The sequence below is a fragment of the Anabrus simplex genome, chromosome 5 (assembly GCF_040414725.1).
Source record: "Anabrus simplex isolate iqAnaSimp1 chromosome 5, ASM4041472v1, whole genome shotgun sequence".
Taxonomy (NCBI): domain Eukaryota; kingdom Metazoa; phylum Arthropoda; class Insecta; order Orthoptera; family Tettigoniidae; genus Anabrus; species Anabrus simplex.
In genome coordinates this window covers 75,638,964-75,661,024 of record NC_090269.1, presented here as the reverse complement: position 1 = coordinate 75,661,024, position 22,061 = coordinate 75,638,964, and the positions used below count along the sequence as shown (strand labels likewise).

The 22,061-nt window shown below is 38.9% G+C and overlaps 1 protein-coding gene across 3 annotated transcripts in view; it reads left to right on the top strand.

The window, feature by feature from the left end:
• The window catches only part of LOC136873760 (DENN domain-containing protein 1A), a 257,596-nt gene that overhangs the window by 198,855 nt on the left and 36,680 nt on the right, over positions 1 to 22,061 (top strand). For all 3 annotated transcript variants that reach the window (XM_067146947.2, XM_067146948.2, XM_067146946.2), the window contains exon 11: positions 2,835 to 3,103. In XM_067146947.2, the coding sequence (XP_067003048.2) occupies positions 2,835 to 3,103 (269 nt within the window). The remainder of the gene's footprint in view (positions 1 to 2,834; positions 3,104 to 22,061) is intronic.

The window sequence follows — 22,061 nt, the reverse complement described above, 5'->3', positions numbered from 1 at the left end:
ACAAAAAAGTAACATGTTCATTGCTAGAATGTATGAATCTCACTACAAGAGCACTATTGTTTACTGCACTTTGATGTGTTGATTTGTGTTTGTGTTCCTCAGTAGTGTTATCTCGCACTAGACACCAACAGTAATCTGACATCATGGAGACATCCCATCACCCCTGCTACCTTTGTGCTATTTCTTTTAGATCCTGGTGTAACTGCTCACCATGTTCCTCATTGAATGCTCTTAAATTAGTAGGAAAATAATCCAGATGACTGTGCACGAAATGTAATTCTAAGCTCATGCAACAGTTTCTGGAAGTTGTACAGCATGGTTTCCACAATCTGTTGGTAGTTGACATCTTTAACATTACCCAGGAATTTGCTACAAACCTCCTTGAATGATTCCCATGCCAGAAGCTGTGTTTCATTCATCGTACTGAATGTTGGATCCTTCATAAGCTTCCAAATTTGGGGGCCGTCAAAAACAACTTTCTTAATTTTGGCATCTGACAGTTCTGGACATTTCTGACAGAGGTACCGAAAGCAGGGACTGCTTCTATCCAAACTCTTCACGTACTGCTTCATAATTCCAAATTTGATATATAAAGGGGGCAATAACACACTTTGAGGATCAATTAATGGATGATTTTTAATGTGTTTTTTCTTCAGGCATGAACTGCTTCCTATTGCGCCACTAAGACATTAACCAGTGATGATCCCTGTCCAGAGAGTCCCACTCACACATGATGATCCCTGTCCCGAGAGTCCCACTCACACAGGAAACACGAGAACTTTGTTTATCCTCCTTGCTGCCCTAATATGATACCGCACACTTTTAAATCACAGCACAGTAACCATCTGTGTTCATTGTTGTTCAGTTTCTGCAACACCATAGATAAATTGTGATAGTTTCCACAAAGAGATGTTGAATGGGTGACTGGCACTGAAGCAAATTTATTTCCAGTATGCAGAAGAACAACTTTGAGACTTCTTTTTACTGGTATCAATAAATAGACGCCAGTCCTTTGCTTGGTAAATAGTTCCAAGACACAAATCAAGCCAGGGATGCCACAGCAAAACACAAGTTCGTCTTCGTAAACAAAAAACTGCCGGAATTCTTCCTCCCAATTTCTGTAACAATATGAATTTGTCCCAGGAAGTAAAAAATTTCTCTCTTTTAATCTTTATCCTAAAAGTTCATTCTTTTCTTTAGTGAGGCCTATGTCACGCACCAAATCATTTAAGTCACACTGATTATAAAGACGTGGAGTTTTATCCTCAATATCCTGTCCAAAGGTATCATAATCACCATCCTTCGCACTTGAAGATGATGAAGGTACACTCTCTGGTAATTGTATTGGTGGTTTTGGGACGAATAACGGGTCCATGTGGTGCGGGGGTTATGGCAGATGCAAAGTAGGGATACACAGTGTGTTTTTTGTTTCTTGTATTGAACCCAGATACTTTACATACACAAAAATAACATTCGTCAAAATTATTTCTTTGTTCCCGCCTAGCCATTGGGATTCAAAATGGCATTGACGGCAACAACCCATTATTCCTTTGCCGCAGATTTTCTACACACATTTTACACACAATATTGCCGCAGATTTTCTACACACATTTTACACACAATGTGGGGCACGAAATTCTTGTCCTGAGCACTTAACTTCATGTTAAAATATGCCAAGTACAAGCTTTTTATAAATGGCGTAATATTTTGCTTCTGGCCTTTAATTGTGTACTGGCCACATTTATAATAAAGAGTTGTAATTGTTCACAAATTTTTGCCTCTGAACATAACTGCTACTTGCCATTTTAACACTAACTCACTCATTCACTCAATCGACTTCAAGTGCACGTTGTAACTTGTAGACAAAGGCGTGACACAAGTTCTCAGATTCTCCTCTCAGACTATGGAGAAACGCGATCTTGGCATTGTGACCTTGTGTGACGTTGCGCATGTGTGAACTGTAATGTTCTTCCGGTGTTCCTGTATGATTACAGAGCACATACAATATTTTCTCTCAGACATGCCCATACCTGCATTCCATACAACCAATCCAAACCGCATTTACAACTATGAAGCTCCATTAGCATAAACATGAGACGGACTTTTGACAAATCTATATGTGATACAAAACAGCTGGTGTTATTTTTTACATAAGGACACTAAATGTAATGTATATCACATACAATTACTTTTGCCAGAAAATCTTCACAGTCCGGTGTAATACAGTGTGTTTTGCTACAGAAACCGGTATTTAGTTTCACGGATATATTTTCCTTAATAATAAAATGTGTTTTGCATTAAAGTATTTTGTTTCGTATATATGCTTTTCTTTAATATAACATGTTTTGCTGTGTATTTTGTTTTGTGGATACTTAACAATACAATGGCGTTTGCAAGAAATTGGTATTTTGCTTCATAGATATATTTTTAGTTAATAATACAATGTGTTGTGCTGTAAAAACTTGATATTTTTGTTTCATGGATATGCTCTCCTTTAATAATACAGCTTGTTCTGCTTTAAAAGCTAGTATTTTGTTTCATGGATATACTTTTCGTACACAATACAATGTGATTTGCAAGAAAACCTAGTATTTCATTTCATGGACATGTTTTTCCTTAAAGATACAATACACTTCTGGTATTTTATACTCCCCGGTCAAATCGACTATGCGCGACCCATTACATAACTCTTTTGATGCGGCTCCTCAGGGTTAAAAACTGTCCTTATGTCCTGCAGATTTCTGTTAATTTTGCACAGCTGTTTAATTTCATCATGAAATTGTTAATATTATTCTGTAAGGTTTGAGAGTAATTGTGAGTTTCTTCACTTCAAGGTTAAGGAACGTGGGAAGGATGTTCGAACAGCTTATAAAGGGATTCGGTCCAAGTTCCGTGATATGCAGCCACCCCGTGATGGGTTTAGTCCTCACGAGAAGATTGATGTTTTTGATGAAAGGGATGACAAACCTCAGTCAGCACCACCTTCACCAACACATAAAGTTCGACCTCAGACAGTCATATCAACTAAGGCCAATCTTAAAGCAACAGCGTCATATAGAAAAGAACCACTAAGGCCAAGAAGGAGTGCTACAGGTGATACTAGGTGAGTGTTAAAAATATGTTTGTCTGTGGTACTTGTAAAAATTAATGTTCCATCATTTAAAAATAAATTTGCAGTAAAAATTAGTGTTAATAGATCTCTTACCTTACACAGTTATCAGTCGAACTTCATTATAGGTAATCTCCTCTTCCATCATTGTATTGCTCGTGACTGGAGTCCTAAAGTTTGACATGTCATGTTTTATTATTTCTTCTTAGTTCTATTTGAACCAAGCATGTTTTTGTCAACTCTGGTTGAAACAAAGGGGATGTGTTTGTTGGTCATATAGTAGCATATTCAAACTTTTATTATTTTTATTTTTAGTGGGCATATTTCCAAAATTCTATAAACTTAGGTTATATTTTAGTGATATTTTATTCATTTCTGAAGGTATGGAGATAAGTGCCTAGAATTGAGTCCTTAAGTTGAATGGACAGAGAATGGAAAGGTTGGACGAGTATTTTCACACATGCTAATTAGGTCAACTGCTCCAGACTAACACTACGTAAAGGAGGATGTGCAAAAGAAAAATACAAAAGTGATTTGAAGGTGTTTTGTGTAGGACCTATGGTAGGTTATTAAAGTTCACAGTTGGTCTACTCTCCGACTATGCCTGAAACTAAGATAAAACTGCAGATAAAACTTCCTGATTATTATTTAAATCCTGGCTTATTTTTGATTAAACAGTCATGTTTGAGCGGTTACCAGACGTACAGTGATAAGTATTGAATGTAAAATGGCTGCCAGATTTGAAGATGATTTTGAAGACGAACTGCTTTATCTGAAATATCAAGAACAGAATGGAAATGTGCGCGAAGGTATAATAGTGAAGAGAGGTGATCCTTTTGAAGAACTTGGTGATGGGAAATTTGTGGAACAAAGTCTCATTTCTTCTGGAAACAATGTAAAGTACGAGGGGGGATCAAATATAAACTGGATTTAATATTTTTTAAAAATTCATTTATTGAAAAACACAAAGCAATTTCAGCTTATTTTTCCACATAGTTTCCTGCTTTGGAAATGCATTTGTCCCAGCGTATGGCCAGCTTTTTGATGCCCTTATCGCAAAAAGAACAGGGTTGTGTCACCATCCAGTTGCACATGAAGTCTTCCACACTCGTCATCTTCAAATTGTTGCCCTCCTAGAGCTTCTTTAAGCAGTCTGAACAAATGGAAATTGCAGGGTGATAAGTCCGGGCTGTAAGGAGGATGATCAAGTGTAGTCCAGTACATTTCCTGTAGCTTGGAGACAGTTAGAGCTGCAGTATTGGACAGCGCATTGTCATGGACAAGGGTGACCTACCGAATCGGTTGGTCTCGTTTTTTGCAGCGATATGCAACCCTCGCCTTGTTCAACAGCTTGCAGTAGTAAGCAGCATTGATTGTGCGTCGCTCATGCAAAAAATCAGTTGGCAAAATGTCTTGCTGATCGAAGAAAAATGGTTGCAAGAACCTTTCCAGCTGACAGTCAAGTCTTGGCTTTCACTGGTGCTGCCTCCCCTTTCCTCTGCCATTCTTTACTGGCTTGTTTGAGTGTAGTGGTGGACCCATGTTTCATCGCAGGTGACGATCCGACTCAAAAATGCATAGTGTTCTTCTGCAAACCTTGCTGTTAGCCTCTGACAGACCTCCAAACGTCTCAACTTCAGATTTTCAGTCAAAAGGTGAGGGATCCATCTGGAACACACACTACGGAACTGTAGGTCATTTGTGATGATTGCTTGGCAGCTCCCATAACTGATTCTGACTTGTTCTGCAATTTCTGATACTCTCGCCTGTCGGTCGTCGTCAATAATGTTTCTAACCGCACGAATGTTTTCGTCTGTAATGCTGGTCCGAGGACGGCGATCATGTTGCTGATTTTCTGCACGTTCTTGTCCTTCCTTGAATTTTTTTATGCCAGGCAAACACACGCATCCTTGACAAAGTTTCATCACCGCTGCTGTAACTCCTTCATGAGCAAGAAATTTTATAATTTTGCGTTGCGCAATGGTGGAGTGCATATGATGCGCCAACATCATAAGCATTACTGACAGAACGGCGGGAAATACCTAACAGCACGCTCTCCCCATTCCTAATGGTCCCGTCTAAGCATAGCAGAAGCGCAGGGCCAGTCCTACAAACTGTTGATGTTTAGGAACAAAAATCCCATTTATATTTGACCGACCTTCATAACCTAAAATTTCCAGCGCAGAGAAATCGTCCTGTTTCTGCTATCAACAACAGACTGCTCACTGCATTGAGGTATTATGCCACTGGTTGCTTGAACATAATTGCAGTTGATACTACTAATATGCACAGAACAGCAACAGCAGCAGCTCAGATTATACACGACACGAATAATATTTTAGCTTCCTTCAATTAATGCTATATTTACTTCCTAACATCACAAGCAGAAAAGAGGGAGGTAACAGAAAGCTTTTCTAATATTGCTAGATTCCCTGGTTTAATTGGAACCATCGACTGCACCACATTCGCATCAGATCTCCAGATGGAGAAAATACAGAGATGCTTCATAATAGGAAAGGTTATTTTTACGTAAACTGTCAGACAATAAGTGACAATTTACTGATGAGAGATATTGTTGCTTGGTGGCTTGGTTCTGTCCACGACAGTACAATATTTCAGAACTTCAGTAAAAGAGCACAATTCAGTATAGGTGAAATACAAATTCTTTATTTTATTTTATTGGCAGATAGAGTATTAGATGTAACAGAAATCGATTCCCATAGGGATCCTGAAATATTTGTCCTGAATGAGTAAATTTATAATATCAATATAATTGGTCCATTATTGGACATTATAAATTTTCCAGCACTTAGCTCGATAGCTGCAGTCGCTTAAGTGCGGCCAGTATCCAGTATTCGGGAGATAGTAGGTTCGAACCCCACTGTCAGCAGCCCTGAAAATGGTTTTCCGTGTTTTCCCATTTTCACACCAGGCAAATGCTGGGGCTGTACCTTAATTAAGGCCATGGCCGCTTCCTTCAGAGTCCTAGCCCTTCCTTGTTCCATCATCGCCATAGGACCTATCTGTGTCGGTGCAACGTAAAGCAACTAGCAAAAAAAAAAAAAAAAATCCAGCTAAATCATTCCTGTTGCCAATGTTTCGCTCCAGTGTGCCAATTTGGGCTCATCAGTAGGTAACTAGCACACCTACCAAGATGCAAGGCTAGTGCATACCGTCGAGGCCACTGCATAGGATTCCTTATGGGAATCAGTTTCTGTAACATCTGATGACCTAGCAAACATCAATTTTTGAAAAAGAGGCAGTCTCTTGTAGTGCATTGGCACTGCCGGTGGCTCTAAGTATCCTACACAGTGGCCTCCATGGTATGCACTAGCCTTGTGTCTTGGTAGGTGTGCTAGTTACCAATTGATGAGCCCAAATTGGCACACTGGGGCAAAACACTGGCAACAGGAATGAGTTGGCTGTAAAATTTATAATGTCCTATAATGGACCAATTATATTCGTATTAGATAGTAGGTATCCATGTAAGCCATCTCTCTTAACACCTCTGCTGAATCCACAAACCAAAGAAGAACATATGTACAACAGAGCACATATTGGGACCAGAAATACTGTAGAAAGACAGTATGGTGTATGGAAGTGGAGGTTTCCTGTTCTGTCTGTTGGTTTGAAGTGTGAAGCCCATAAAGCTCTAAATACAATTCTTGCTATAGCAATATTGAACAATATTGCAATTTCAACAAGAAAAGAAAAACCTTCCAGATGATTTAATGGTTCAGCACATTAGCCAAAGTTATGAATTTCATTATTGGTTCCGTATTGAATTAAGAGTACATATAATTCAATTGACAAAGTTTTAATCCACCTACTCAATACTGTGCAATAATTGTAATGCCTATGTATACATTACAATGTATTAGGGGAGTAGTTTCGACCCTGTGTGGGTCATTATCAGCCTAAATAAGGTACACGTTTTATTTGTTGATATCCAGGAACAATATTTTGTTGTAAATTGATAAAATGAATCAAATGAGCAAAATGTGTAATCTGATAACATGTATATAAAATGGTGAAATGCATGAATGTTATGCGAGATAAAATTACATCATGGTACTGATCAATAGATAGTGAAATGTTAAAGTTTACATATTGCAGTGAGAATATAAATATAGTACCACATCGATTATTTACAATAATGGTTAAAATATTACACTTTATATATACACTATATTTATAGTCTCGCTGCAATATGTAAACTTGAACATTTCACTATCTATTGATCAGTACCATGATATAATTTTATCTCACATAACATTTCATTTTTTTTTTTTTTGATAGGGGCTTTACGTCGCACCGACACAGATAGGTCTTATGGCGACGATGGGATAGGAAAGGCCTAGGAGTTGGAAGGAAGCGGCCGTGGCCTTCATTAAGGTACAGCCCCAGCATTTGCCTGGTGTGAAAATGGGAACCACGGAAAACCATCTTCAGGGCTGCCGATAGTGGGATTCGAACCTACTATCTCCCGGATGCAAGCTCACAGCCGCGCGCCTCTACACGCACGGCCGACTCGCCCGGTACATAACATTTCATGCATTTCACCATTTTATATACATATTATCACATTACACATTTTGCTCATTTGATAAAATTTATCAATTTACGACAAAATATTGTTCCTGGATATCAACAAATAAAACGTGTACCTTATTTAGGCTGATGATGATCCACACAGGGTCAAAACTAGTCCCCTAATACATTGTAATGTATACATAGGCATTACAATTATTGAATAGTATTGAGTAGGTGGATTAAAACTGTCAATTAAATTATATGTCAGCACATTATCGAAGTGCTCCAGCAAGTCTGAGGTCCTGATACAGATGATGGCGAACAATTAAATCCACTACACCAAATGTACAGAAATTATTACGATGCTGGCAGAGCTGTACACCAGGCTTTAATTATTGGTCATTTATTAACTTTTAAGAAAACAATACACTTTTGCAAAATTAGGATTGTGTAGACCGGTCACAATCCTCATCGTCGTAGCCTGCTTAAACAAATGAACTGGACTTTTATAGGATAATAAGAATAAAAATATGCTACTAACAACACTCGCTGCTTTAAAAAAAAAAACTAGTTTGGCCTATCTTCCTTCCTGTTCATATTTTGTCAGTAGTTTATTTTTTAATCTTTTATTTCCTTTTCTTTTTCATGTTCCTTTCTCATTTCTTCTAACTGATATTCCAACTCTCTAATTCTTCTTTCTCAGGAATCTGTAAATTTGTCCCTGGGTGTTGACAGTCTGCACCGATGAGATTTAGCTTTATCTGATAATACAGTATTGGCTGATGTTGATGGTTTCACTGCTGTATGTGAAGACTGTAGAAATGTTGGTTCTGTCATTGACTTTATGGGAGGTTTGAGTAAGGGATTCAGTGCTTCCACTTGACCTCGACTTTGACTACAATTTTCTGCCGTGTCATCAGATGGTTGAAAGTTCAGCTGGCAGTGTTCTGTCATCAAATGGAAGGACTGAAACTGAAAAAAGAAAAAAAGATAAAATGTAATTGATATGTTCAGTTGGAGGTGAAATGTTAAATGCCTGATACAAACTGCATTCAGTGTACTCTTTGTCCATAGACCTCCCTTGTTCACGTGTCCTTGGTACAGTGCATCTGAGTCATGAGCATACGTAAGTGGTGTGATGGTTGCATTAGGGCCATAACCTTTTCAGATGTTTCAGATAATGCAGGCATAAATTTACCACCACCAGTTGCGTTTATCATCACTTGTGTCTGCTCATTGTCTGTCTCATAACAGATCATCAAATTTCACTTCTGCAAGAGAGACCTTGAAAAAAGAATAGAACTATAACATACTGGTGTGATAACAGTATTTTGCTTTATCTATCTACGAAACATAAGAGAATCTACTTTTAAAAATAGTTTTGTAGTATTGTTTTTGAGAATACTCCGAATTCAGAAGGCACTATACTGCAGTAGCACAGATTAACATTATAACACAGGCGTATTCATATTCTTTCCTTGTACAATTTACGGAACTAAATAAACCCAAGTACTTTTAGTTATGGTTTTGTAATAATCATAATCATTTACATTTCACCAGGCTGAGTGGCTCAGCCGGTTGAGGCGCTGGCATTCTGACCCCAACTAGTCAGGTTCGATCCTGGCTAAATCCAGTGGTATTTGAAGGTGTTCAAATACGACAGCCTCGTGTCAGTAGATTTACTGGCATGTAAAAGAACTCCTCCAAAAACCATAAAAGTAGTTAGTGGGACGTAAAGCAAATAACATTATTATTCATTTCCCCTTGTCCAGTTCCTGCCAGGTTGGGTGTTGATGGTACATCTCCACCATTGCCTCTCCTTCCACCACTCCTCTTCAGTAATTGTACTCCAGTTCAGTCTTCTTTTTCTGATACTGTTCTTGACTGAGTATCCATCTTGCTCTGGGCCTCTCTCTTGCCCTCTTTCCTCCTAGCTTAGGCTCCAAAACTTTTGGTATCCTTCCCTCTCCCATTCTCATAACATGTCCAAGCCATCTCAATTTATTCTTCTCCATCCTATCACTCATTTTTTTCTCCCCTGTCTCTTTTCTGACCTCAATATTTCTTACTCTGTCTCTTTTGTCTTCCCTGACTTACTCCTCAGGAATTTCATCTCACTGGTCTGAATTTTCTTGCATTTCTTGTTGTCAAAGCCCAAATTAATAGAGGGGTATAGTACATCTTATAAATTATCTCTTTACATTTCATAGGAACTTCTCTGTTCCACACCAGCTTCTTTATATTCTAGTAGAACGTATTTTCCACTTGTTCCTTTCTGCTGATCTCCTTATTCAACCTTGCATCTTGCATTATTTCACTTCCCAAATATTTGAAATATTCAACAACCTCAAGGTTTTGTCTCCTGATACTAACAATTCATTTTTCTTCTCTTTCTCCTCCTGTCATCACCACTGTTTTACTCTTCTCCTTACTGATTTCCATACCATATTTCTCAATATTGTCATTTAAAGCCTCTAGTTTGATTTGCACTACTGTATTTTTGACTCCCCAGATCAATATGTCATCTGCAAACAATATTTTCATATCCCCTCCATATCTTGCCTATGTTACATTTAGAATTTAATCCATAACCATTATAAACATAAGTGGAGACAAAACACTTCCCTGTCTTAATCCAATTTGGTTTCCAAACCAATCTGTTCTTCCCACTGGAGTCTGGACACAAAAGAAACAATCTTATACATTGCCATCACTAGTTCCCTTGATTGCCTTCCACCTCCTTTTCTTTCTGGGGTTTCCCACACCTTTTTTCTATTAACATTATTGTATGCCTTTTCTAGATCAAGGAACACCATCACCAGATCTTTTCCATATTTGCACTGGTTTTCCATTAGTAATCTCATGGTAAATAGGGTCTATTATTGACCTGCTCTGTCGAAATCCATACTGCTCTTCTTCTAAATTTCTTTCCAACCTTTCTCTCATCCTCCTTTCTGTTATTCTCTCCAATATTTTGACTGCCTGTGACAGCAGTGTAATTCCTCAATAATTGTTGCATACCTTCAAATCAATCAATCAATATTGATCTGCATTTAGGGCAGTCGCCCAGGTGGCAGATTCCCTATCTGTTGCTTTCCTAGCCTTTTCCGAAATGATTTCAAAGAAATTGGAAATTTATTGAACATCTCCCTTGGTAAGTTATTCCAATCCCTAACTCCCCTTCCTATAAATGAATATTTGCCCCAGTTTGTCCTCTTGAATTCCAACTTTATCTTCATATTGTGATCTTTCCTACTTTTATAGACACCATTCAAACCTATTCGTCTACTAATGTCATTCCACGCCATCTCTCCGCTGACAGCTCGGAACATACCACTTAGTCGAGCAGCTCTTCTTCTTTCTCTCAATTCTTCCCAACCCAAACATTGCAACATTTTTGTAACGCTACTCTTTTGTCGGAAATCACCCAGGACAAATCGAGCTGCTTTTCTTTGGATTTTTTCCAGTTCTTGAATCAGGTAATCCTGGTGAGGGTCCCATACACTGGAACCATACTCTAGTTGGGGTCTTACCAGAGACTTATATGCACTCTCTTTTACATCCTTACTACAACCCCTAAACACCCTCATAACCATGTGCAGAGATCGGTACCCTTTATTTACAATCCCATTTATGTGATTACCCCAGTGAAGATCTTTCCTTATATTAACACCTAGATACTTACAATGATCCCCAAAAGGAACTTTCACCCCATCAACGCAGTAATTAAAACTGAGAGGACTTTTCCTATTTGTGAAACTCACAACCTGACTTTTAGCCCCGTTTATCAACATACCATTGCCTGCTGTCCATCTCACAATATTTTCGAGGTCACGTTGCAGTTGCTCACAATCTTGTAACTTATTTATCACTCTATAGAGAATAACATCATCCGCAAAAAGCCTTACATCCGATTCCACTCCTTTACTCATATCATTTATATATATAAGAAAACATAAAGGTCCGATAACACTGCCCTGAGGAACTCCCCTCTCAACTACTACAGGGTCAGACAAAGCTTCACCTACTCTAAGTCTCTGAGATCTATTTTCTAGAAACATAGCAACCCATTCAGTCACTCTTTTGTCTAGTCCAATTTCACTCATTTTTGCCAGTAGTCTCCCATGATCCACCCTATCAAATGCTTTAGACATGTCAATCGCGATACAGTCCATTTGACCTCCAGAATCCAAGATATCTGCTATATCTTGCTGGAATCCTACAAGTTGAGCTTCAGTGGAATAACCTTTCCTAAAACCGAATTGCCTTCTATCGAACCAGTTATTAATTTCACAAACATGTCTAATATAATCAGAAAGAATGCCTTCCCAAAGCTTACATACAATGCATGTCAAACTTACTGGCCTGTAATTTTCAGCTTTATGTCTATCACCCTTTCCTTTATACACAGGGGCTACTATAGCAACTCTCCATTCATCTGGTATAGCTCCTTCGGCCAAACAATAATCAAATAAGTACTTCAGATATGGTACTATATCCCAACCCATTGTCTTTAGTATATCCCCAGAAATCTGATCAATTCCAGCTGCTTTTCTAGTTTTCAACTTTTGTATTTTATTGTAAATGTCATTGTTATCATATGTAAATTTTATTACTTCTTTGGCCTTAGTCTCTTCCTCTATCTCGACATTATCCTTGTAACCAACAATCTTTACATACTGCTGACTGAATACTTCTGCCTTTTGAAGATCCTCATATACACACTCCCCTTGTTCATTAATTATTCCTGGAATGTCCTTCTTGGAACCTGTTTCTGCCTTAAAATACCTATACATACCCTTCCATTTTTCACTAAAATTTGTATGACTGCCAATTATGCTTGCCATCATGTTATCCTTAGCTGCCTTCTTTGCTAGATTCAATTTTCTAGTAAGTTCCTTCAATTTCTCCTTACTTCCACAGTCATTTCTAACTTTATTTCTTTCCAGTCTGCACCTCCTTCTTAGTCTCTTTATTTCTCTATTATAATAAGGTGGGTCTTTACCATTCCTTACCACCCTTAAAGGTACAAATCTGTTTTCGCATTCCTCAACAATTTCTTTAAACCCATCCCAGAGTCTGTTTACATTTTTATTTACTGTTTTCCACCGATCATAGTTACTTTTTAGAAACTGCCTCATACCTGCTTTATCAGCCATATGGTACTGCCTAACAGTCCTACTTTTAAGACCTTCCTTTCTATCACATTTATTTTTAACTACCACAAAAACAGCTTCATGATCACTAATACCATCTATTACTTCAGTTTCCCTATAGAGCTCATCTGGTTTTATCAGCACCACATCCAAAATATTTTTCCCTCTGGTCGGTTCCATCACTTTCTGAATCAGCTGTCCTTCCCATATTAACTTATTTGCCATTTGTTGGTCATGCTTCCTGTCGTTCGCATTTCCTTCCCAATTGACATCTGGCAAATTCAGATCTCCTGCTACAATCACATTTCTTTCCATGTCGTTTCCCACATAGCTGACTATCCTATCAAATAATTCCGAATCCGCATCAGTGCTACCCTTTCCCGATCTGTACACTCCAAATATATCAAGTTGCCTATTATCTTTAGAAATGAGCCTTACACCTAGAATTTCATGTGTCTCATCTTTAACTTTTTCGTAGCTTACAAATTCTTCTTTCACCAGAATGAAAACTCCCCCTCCCACCTATCCTATCCTATCTCTACGATACACACTCCAGTGCCATGAGAAAATTTCTGCATCCATTATATCATTTCTCAGCCATGATTCAACTCCTATTACAATATCTGGTAAATATATATCTATTAAATTACTTAATTCTATTCCTTTCTTTACAATACTTCTACAGTTCAACACTAACAATTTTATGTCATCCCTACTTGATTTCCAGTTCCCTGTTCCCTTATCACCGCTCCCTAGGCCATCCCGTTTCCCTGAATGTACCTCCCTATTACCCTTCCAAACAAATTTCCTAACTTATACGTACCACTGCGGTTTAAATGAAGGCCATCCGAGCACAGATCCCTATCTCCTACCCACCCATTAGGATCTAGAAATTTCACTCCCAGTTTCCCACATACCCACTCCATAGTCTCATTTAAATCCCCAATCACCCTCCAGTCAGTATCCCTCCTACACAGTATTCCACTAATAACAATCTCCGCTTTCTTAAACTTCACCCGTGCTGCATTTACCAGATCCCACACATCTCCAACTATGTTGGTACTTATATCAGCTTGCCTTACGTTGTTGGTACCAACGTGAAACACTACCACCTTCTCCTTCCCCTCCTCCCTCTCTTCTACTTTCCTCAACATCTGCCTCAACCTAATTCCTGGATAACATTCTACCCTGGTTCCCTTTCCTCCACACACTTTCCCCACGTGTCTAACGATGGAATCCCCCATGACCAGAGCCTCAACCCTACCCACCTCATTTGATCCCCTCCCCTCCTGGTCAGCCCTATCTTTCCTGATAGCTGCAGAAGCTACTTCCTCCTCCCTTTTCTCCTTCCCATGACCCTGTTCCACCTGTCTTTTCCTATCCTCTACTCTACTTTTCCCTTTCCTACCTTTTCCCTTCCTCCTACTTCCATGCATCTCAGCAACAGTTCCCTGTCCCTCATCTTCCCTCTGTTGTTCTACCTGGAGTGACTCGTACCGATTTCGCACAGACACCTGTCCTGAATTCTGATCCTGAATAGAGCCCTTGGCCTGCAATCTCCTTCCCCTTAGAACATTAGACCACCTGTCTTCTACAACTCCTCCCTTTCCTTCCCCTCCCTCTTGTACACCTACTGTAACCTGTACATTGATGAGGGAGTCCTATCTTCCTTCCTGTCTTCTGTGAGAATCCTAATTATCTCCCTCAAACTTTCCAACTCCTCCCTCATACCCCTCAATGCCTCACCACACCCACAATAAGTACACTCGCGCTCCTTAGCCATTCTTTACGGGGGGAAATTTTTAAATTAAAAAATAAAATAACTTATTTGCAAAAAAATAAATGAACGGACAGATATATTGTCTGGGATAGTACACAACAATAAGGTAATTAATATACGACTACACTACAATACTACTTAGTCGTGCTCTATTTTTTTTTTATCCTACAACCCCTAACAGGATAAAAGCTGCTGTTAATTACTGAAAATCGAAAGTAATACACAACTACACAATTCCAAACTGCAATTAAGCCTATCCTAATTTCAACAATATTTTAGTAAGAGTTTCTACGGATACCTCTACTACACCAGTACTACACAAATATTTTACAATAATAAAATAAGCACACTAAATTCTAATAGGATATTACTCGTATACTACTGTACAGTACACTACAGTAATTTTTAAACTACCTTCAGACGTATCCTAATTACGATACCGGTACCGTACCGTATGTCACTACTAAGCACAACAGAAATGAAATTTGCAAGAACTACTGTACTCAAAGATTACCAACGAAGCTAAATGCTTAGACAAATTATTATTAGTATTACGGTCTAATAGATATACACGAAAGATAACACACGAATATAGCAGGCAAGATACGGCACTATCTAAATGTACTGTATCTATACTACAATGTATCTACACTACACTACACTGCGTTTGGTTAAATGCTCAAGTATCAAAAGGATTGCCGTACACGAAGAAAAACACGAATATAACTGGCAAGATACTATCTAATATATTATACCTTATCTTCACTTCAATTCTACTGAAATGTGGTTATGTGATTATTACAGCTGGTGGATTATCATCTTTCTTAACTACTGGTATTATTACACCTTTACTCCAATCTTCAGATACTGTACTTGCTTTTTCCTCCATATATACCTTAGCAGCCTATATAACCAATGTAGACCGATAGGTCCTGCTGCCTGTATCATTTCCACACACAATTCATCCATCCCTGCTGCTTTTCCTGTTTTCATTTGTTTTTAACAGCTATTTCCATCTCTGCCATTGCAATATCACACTCCATTTCTGGATCATCCTCATTTACCACTACACTCTCTTCTGCATCATTTCTCACATTCAGGAGTTTATCAAGAGAGTTTCCCCCTCCTTCATCTCCTCTGGATCTGTTATTACTAGAGCCCGGATTTCCATGCACTATCAAATCTCAAAATATGCATGCATTCATGCACTATCATATGGCAAAACATGCACAATAAACTGGAAAATATGCAGTATCAAAATTCAGTTCCTTTTGAAACATGAACAAAAACTACCCTAATTTCTCCAAATTGTCTTGATTTAAGCTCATCCGTTTATCATTCAGCACATACTTAAGCACAGAAAATGTTTTTACGTAACGAGAAGTGATAGATGCATAATTCAATGAAGACATTTGGACAAAGTGAGGTCAAATTGTACGTCTTTTGCATTTTCACCACAATACGTCTTTTATAAGCTTGACGAATTCAAAATCAGGATTTGAAAGAATTAGTATGTTCAACTTATCTCTATCTGCGGCAGCTATTTCTCCATGCGATGATTGCAGACACATTTGAATGTCCTCAATAAGTGGTAACGATTGCTTGCTGCGATAACACAGATGTGTGACGAGTGAGAGTTCCGGGTAGGACATTCCAGAATAACAGCGGTAGAGGGTTCAATGAAAAACCAGAATCTGTAAGCTGCTATCCCAGTAATGCGGCGCCACAGAAGTGCGATACAAGGTTTCTTTTGTTCGTCTAACAGACGAAAAATGAGCCGTCAATGATTAATGCACAATTTACGGTTCAATTTATAGCAATGTACAACTTAGAAGAGAAATCCAAGAATATCTGGAATATACAAAGTACGTCAGTGATAGGATGATGATGATGAGACTCCAGTTTGAAAATGACGTGAAAGATCTATTTCAGTTGTATGCCCCACAAACTGGTTGCATAGATGAACATCTAGAGGACTTCTTAGAGGAAGTGGAGAGAGAGATAGAAGATAAGGAAATACTATTGATGGGAGATCTAAATGCACAAGTTGGAATGGAAAGACAAGGAAAGGAAGATGTTGTAGGGCCCTTTGGATATGGAAATGTAAATCCAGAAGGCGAGTTGTTGGTGGATTTTTGCATGAGGAATCAAATGATTGTTGGAAACACCTGGTTTAGGAAGAAGAACAGTCAGAAGATTACAAGGTATGGCTGGGGAGACAGATGAACAAAGACCATGATTGATTATATAATCATAGAGAAAGAACACCGGAAGAACCTTGTAGATGTAACAGCCATGCCTGAAGAAGCCTTTGGTGGAGATCATAGAGTTGTGATAGGAAAATTGAAAGTTGGAAAGATTGAAAAACCCCAGTTAAGAAGAGAGAAAAGAATTAAAGTATGGAAGTTGAAGGAGAAAAGCATACAAGAAAAATTTCAAAGGGAAATAATACCCTTGGTACCCAGGACAGAGGTGGGGAATGTTGAAGAGGAATGGAAAAGATTTAAGGAAGCACTGGTTGAATGTGCAGAAAAGATGTGTGGTAGAACATCAGGAAATGTGAAAGACAAAGAAACACACTGGTGGAATGATAGGGTAAAGATTAAAGTGAAGGAAAAGAAAATGGCATGGAAAGCATGGAAAACATCTAAGACTGAAGAAAGTAGAAGAAAATATGTGGAGGCAAAGAATTGGGCCAAGAAAGTAGTGGAGGAAGAAAAGAGGAAAAGCTGGGCCTTATTTACACAGACATTGAGAGATGATACGCAGGGCAGCAAGAAATTACTGTATGGTATCTTAAGAAACAAAAAGAGAGATCAAGTAAACACCAGATTTGTGAAGGATGAAGGTGGCATAATTTTAACAAAGCCAGAAGAAATAAGAAATAGATGGAGAGAATATTTTCAGAAGCTGCTGAACATAAGAACGGATGACAGTCATTCAATGGACGACCAGGAAAGGCAATTAGTTGACGAAGAAATGGATAAAGAAATTACAATGAATGAAATTGAAATGGCAGTAAGAAAGATGAAGAATGGAAAAACTGCTGGAATAGATGAAATTTCAGTGGAGATGATAAAGGCAGCTGGAGCTGTAGGCCTGCAGCAGTGGACATATCGGGTTCTCAGGAAGGTCTGGGAGAATAAGGAGGTCCCTGAGGATTGGCAAAAAGGAATAATCATCCCAATTTTCAAGAAAGGTGATAAGAAAGTTTTGAAGAACTATAGGGGAATTACTCTAATATCCCATGTTGCTAAGATAATGGAAAGGATACTGGAAAGTAGAATAAGGTTGAGGGTTGAGAAGCAGATACAGGAAAATCAGTTTGGTTTCAGAAGTGGAAGGTCAACAATAGAACCCATTTTCATTATGAGACAACTAATGGAAAAGCATTGGGAGTACGGGAATGATATGGTGATGACATTCATTGATATTGAAAAGGCATATGACAGTGTCCCTAGGACGAAAGTTTGGGACAGTCTGGTGCAAAAAGGAATTGGACAGGGATTAATAAAAATGATCATGGCATTGTATAAGGAATGTTGTAGTTGCGTGCAAACACAAGTTGGCAGGACAAGTTGGTTCAAAATAACTAGTGGACTGAGACAGGGAAGTGTTCTATCACCAATCCTGTTTACATTAGTCATGGATGACATCATGAGAACAGCAAAAGCAGCATATGGAGGAAGAGAAATGAACATGATGTTATTTGCAGATGATATTGTGATTTGGGGAGAAGACGACAGGAAGGTTCAAGAACAGTTGAATGTGGTGAATGGAAAGATTGAAGAATGTGGATTGAAAATAAGTGTAGAAAAGAGTAAAACTCTTGTTATGACTAGAGGGGAGAAAGAAGGGAAAGGTCAGATTAGACTTGCAGACAAGCACCTGGAAGTAGTGGAAACGTTTAAATACCTGGGGAGTGAATTAATGGAGAATGCTCGACTGGATGCTGAGATTAGTAAAAGGATTCAAGCTGGAAGTTGTTTCTATCATAGTGTAAGAAATATGTTATGGGACAAAGATGTGCCAATGGAAGCAAAGGATACTATGTACAAGATGTATTACGTACCCATAACAACTTACGGAGCAGAAACTTGGACAATGACAAAGAAGGATGAGAGTCGAATACAGGCGGACGAAATGAAATTCTTGAGGAGTACGATACAGAAGAGTAGAAGAGACAAAATAAGGAATGAGAAAATCCGGGAAGAAATTGGAGTGGAAAAAATGAATGATAGAATAGAGAAGAGCCGACTAAGATGGTTTGGGCACATAAAGCGAATGAGCGACGAAAGAATGCCCAAAAAGGTGATGGAAATGCAAATCCAAGGAAGGAGAGGCCGTGGACGACCACGATTGAGATGGAAGGATACCATCCAACGCAGCATTATAGAAAGAAACCTGGACTGGGACACAGTGTTGGAGGAGGAGTGGTGGAAAGACCGAAGAAAGTGGAGAGGAACCATATTTGCCCCTACCCGGCTACAGCTGGATAAAGGGAAATGATGATGATGATGACAACTGTAAAACTGGGACACCTTATTCCTAAGAATTAGATTTCGACGTGGGGCCTTCCGACTTACGTCATTGTTTACTCAAGCAACAGATAAGAAAGTGTTTGGTTAATTGCATTATACTGTAGGACGTGTACCGTATGTAGGCTACTAAGTATGGTTTGTCACATAGGATGCAAGGAATACATTCTCTCCGTCTCTCAGTAATACACACACTGTAGCCTACAACATGAAAAATTGTCCCAAATTCTACAAACTAACATTCAGAAAATGCACAATGATGCAAGTTAACAATATATATGCGTCAAAGTCAGAATAAAAGTCATATTATGCAATATTAAACGTTCAAATATGCGCTATTAAATCCAAAATCTTCCAAATATGCATTATGCATTAATTTTCTCCAAAAAATGCCAAAACATGCAAACATGCACGGAAAAAGAATGGTTATTTGGAATTGTTAAGCCGTAAAACGAATATTTGCAAAGTTTGAGAAGTGTAGCTAGCTTATTTAAAAACATGCATTTGCATGGAAATCCGGGCTCTAGTTATTACTTTTCCACTCTTTTCTTCACTTGTTTTGTGTAGATTTTTTCCTTTCTCTTATTTTTTATCAATCCATACAACATCCTTTCTCCACCATTTACATCCTTTTCCAACTCTTGTGTGAATCTCTCCCAATATTTTTTCTTTTCCTCATTTACAACTTTTTTTACACTTACTTTTAATTTCCTGATACTTAATCTTACTTCCTTCTTTCCCATCTCTATTCCATTCTTGCCATGCTTTTTTCTTTTGTTTAACAACCTCCTTCACCTTTTCATTCCACCAAGGTGTCTGCTTTTTCTTAACTCTTGCTGAAATTCTGCCATAAATACTCTCTTCACAGCTTACAAGTGTGTTTTTAAATTTGGTCCATTCCTCTTCTACACTTTTTATTTCTGATATATGGATGTGCAGTTTTAATTTCTCCTGAGTTCTTTTATCTTTTAACATCGATGCATTTATTTTCTTCTGTCTTATTTCTTTTACACTCACAATTTTACCTGTTTTCAATTTTGCTGCCACTACTGTGTGGTCTCCATCCTGTGCTTCATCTGGTAGTGCTGTTACATCCATTAACAGTTTGAGATTTATTTTCTCAACCAAGAAATAATCAATAACTTTTTTGTCCTTCTTTCACCCCAGCCATATCTAGTGGTCTTTCTACTATTCTTCTTTCTAAACCAAGTGTTACCCACAATCATTCCATTTCTCTCGCAAAAATCTATCAACTTATCTCCCTCGCTTTCTCCATATCCAAATGGACCAATAATTTCTATTTTTACCAATTCTGTCATTTCCAACCTGCTCATTGAGGTCTTCCATGACTATCACTTCCACATCATAGATTATTTCCTCCAGTGTCTCCCAAGAAAATGAAAATCCACAGCCTGTTTCCAGTCATTCGACCGAGTCAGGAATGGAATGAATGAAGCCTCCACCCAGCGGCGAGGATAGGAAATGTGCCAGCTGCTGAAGCCTGTCGCACTGCTCTGGGGCAATGATAAATGACTGACAGATGAAATGTTAATGGAGAGTGTTGCTGAAATGAAAGATGACGGGGAAAACCGGAGTACCCAGAGAAAAACCTGGCCCGCCTCCGCTTTGTCCAGTACAAATCTCACATGGAGTGACTGGGATTTGAAACACGGTATCCAGCGGTGAGAGGCCGGCGCGCTGCCGCCTGAGCCACAGAGGCTTTTTGTCTCCTAGAATTCCTCTATATTTTCCTTACTGTGTTTCCAGTTTGGGGTAAATAAACTTGGATAAAATCTTTCATTTCTTTGCCCGTCCTCAGTCGTACTGTGATAATTCTATCACTAACTTAGTCTACCTTATCCACATTTTCATCCAGTATTTTGTTAACAATCACTCCTACTACATTCTTTGCCTCACCTCCTCCAATCCAGTATAGAGTGTACCGTCTACTCATCCTCTTCGCTCCCTTTTCCCTCCACTTGACCTCACTCAGTCCCATAATTGCAACATTCTCTTTCTCCATAAAATCAGTCAACTCCTCTGATTTTCTCATAAAGGTCACAACATTTATTGTTCCCACCTTCAGAATATTAACCACTGGTTGTTCACTTATCACAGCCCCCCCCAGCATAAGAACTGCTTGTCACTTTTAACAGGGTACGTCGTAATCTTTTCCGAGCGTGATAATTACGACGACTCATTTTAGGCTATTGTTACAATGGGGTTACCACTCCCAATGGAATTTTAGAACTATTGCCAGCAATCATTCAGGCTGCCCCTTACATGGGGAACAGACACCCTTGCAGCTGCCCCTAACATGTGAAACAAACGCTGCTGATGAATAGTTTACTTATACTGTTCCCCGAGTACTGGGCTGCCTATTCCGCAGTCTCCACCGTTCTGATAATATAATGTTATTGGCTTTACGTCCTACTAACTTCTACGTTTACGGTTTTCGGAGACACTGAACCATCATTCTGAAGTCCATCTTCTCCGCTGTAGATTCTGTTGAGGTCTTCGCTCGTTACCCTGAGCTGTGACCCTTACCAGATGCTACACACTGGGTCATTGTGTTCTGGGACTCTCATAAGCACAGGCACTACTCCCTGGGCAGGGCTGCCTCCGATGAGGTTCCCTACCTGCTACCTCATCCAATCAAACTGTACAAAACAAACTCCACAACGCCTCTCTGTATTCTAGACGGCCATGGCGAGGCCCAACCCGTAAACCCAGACACCATGCTGAACAGTACAGATGAGCACAAAATCACCAAGAACGGACTATGGAAAATTGGTGCAAAGTTCTCTTCACAGATGAATGCCACATATGTCTGATACCCAATGACCATCAACAACGTGTGTGGAGGGCACTTGGTAATGCTGCACTCCAGAGACATCTCGTCCATCGAGTAAGGCAAGGTGGCGGATCAGTGATGATGTGGGGTG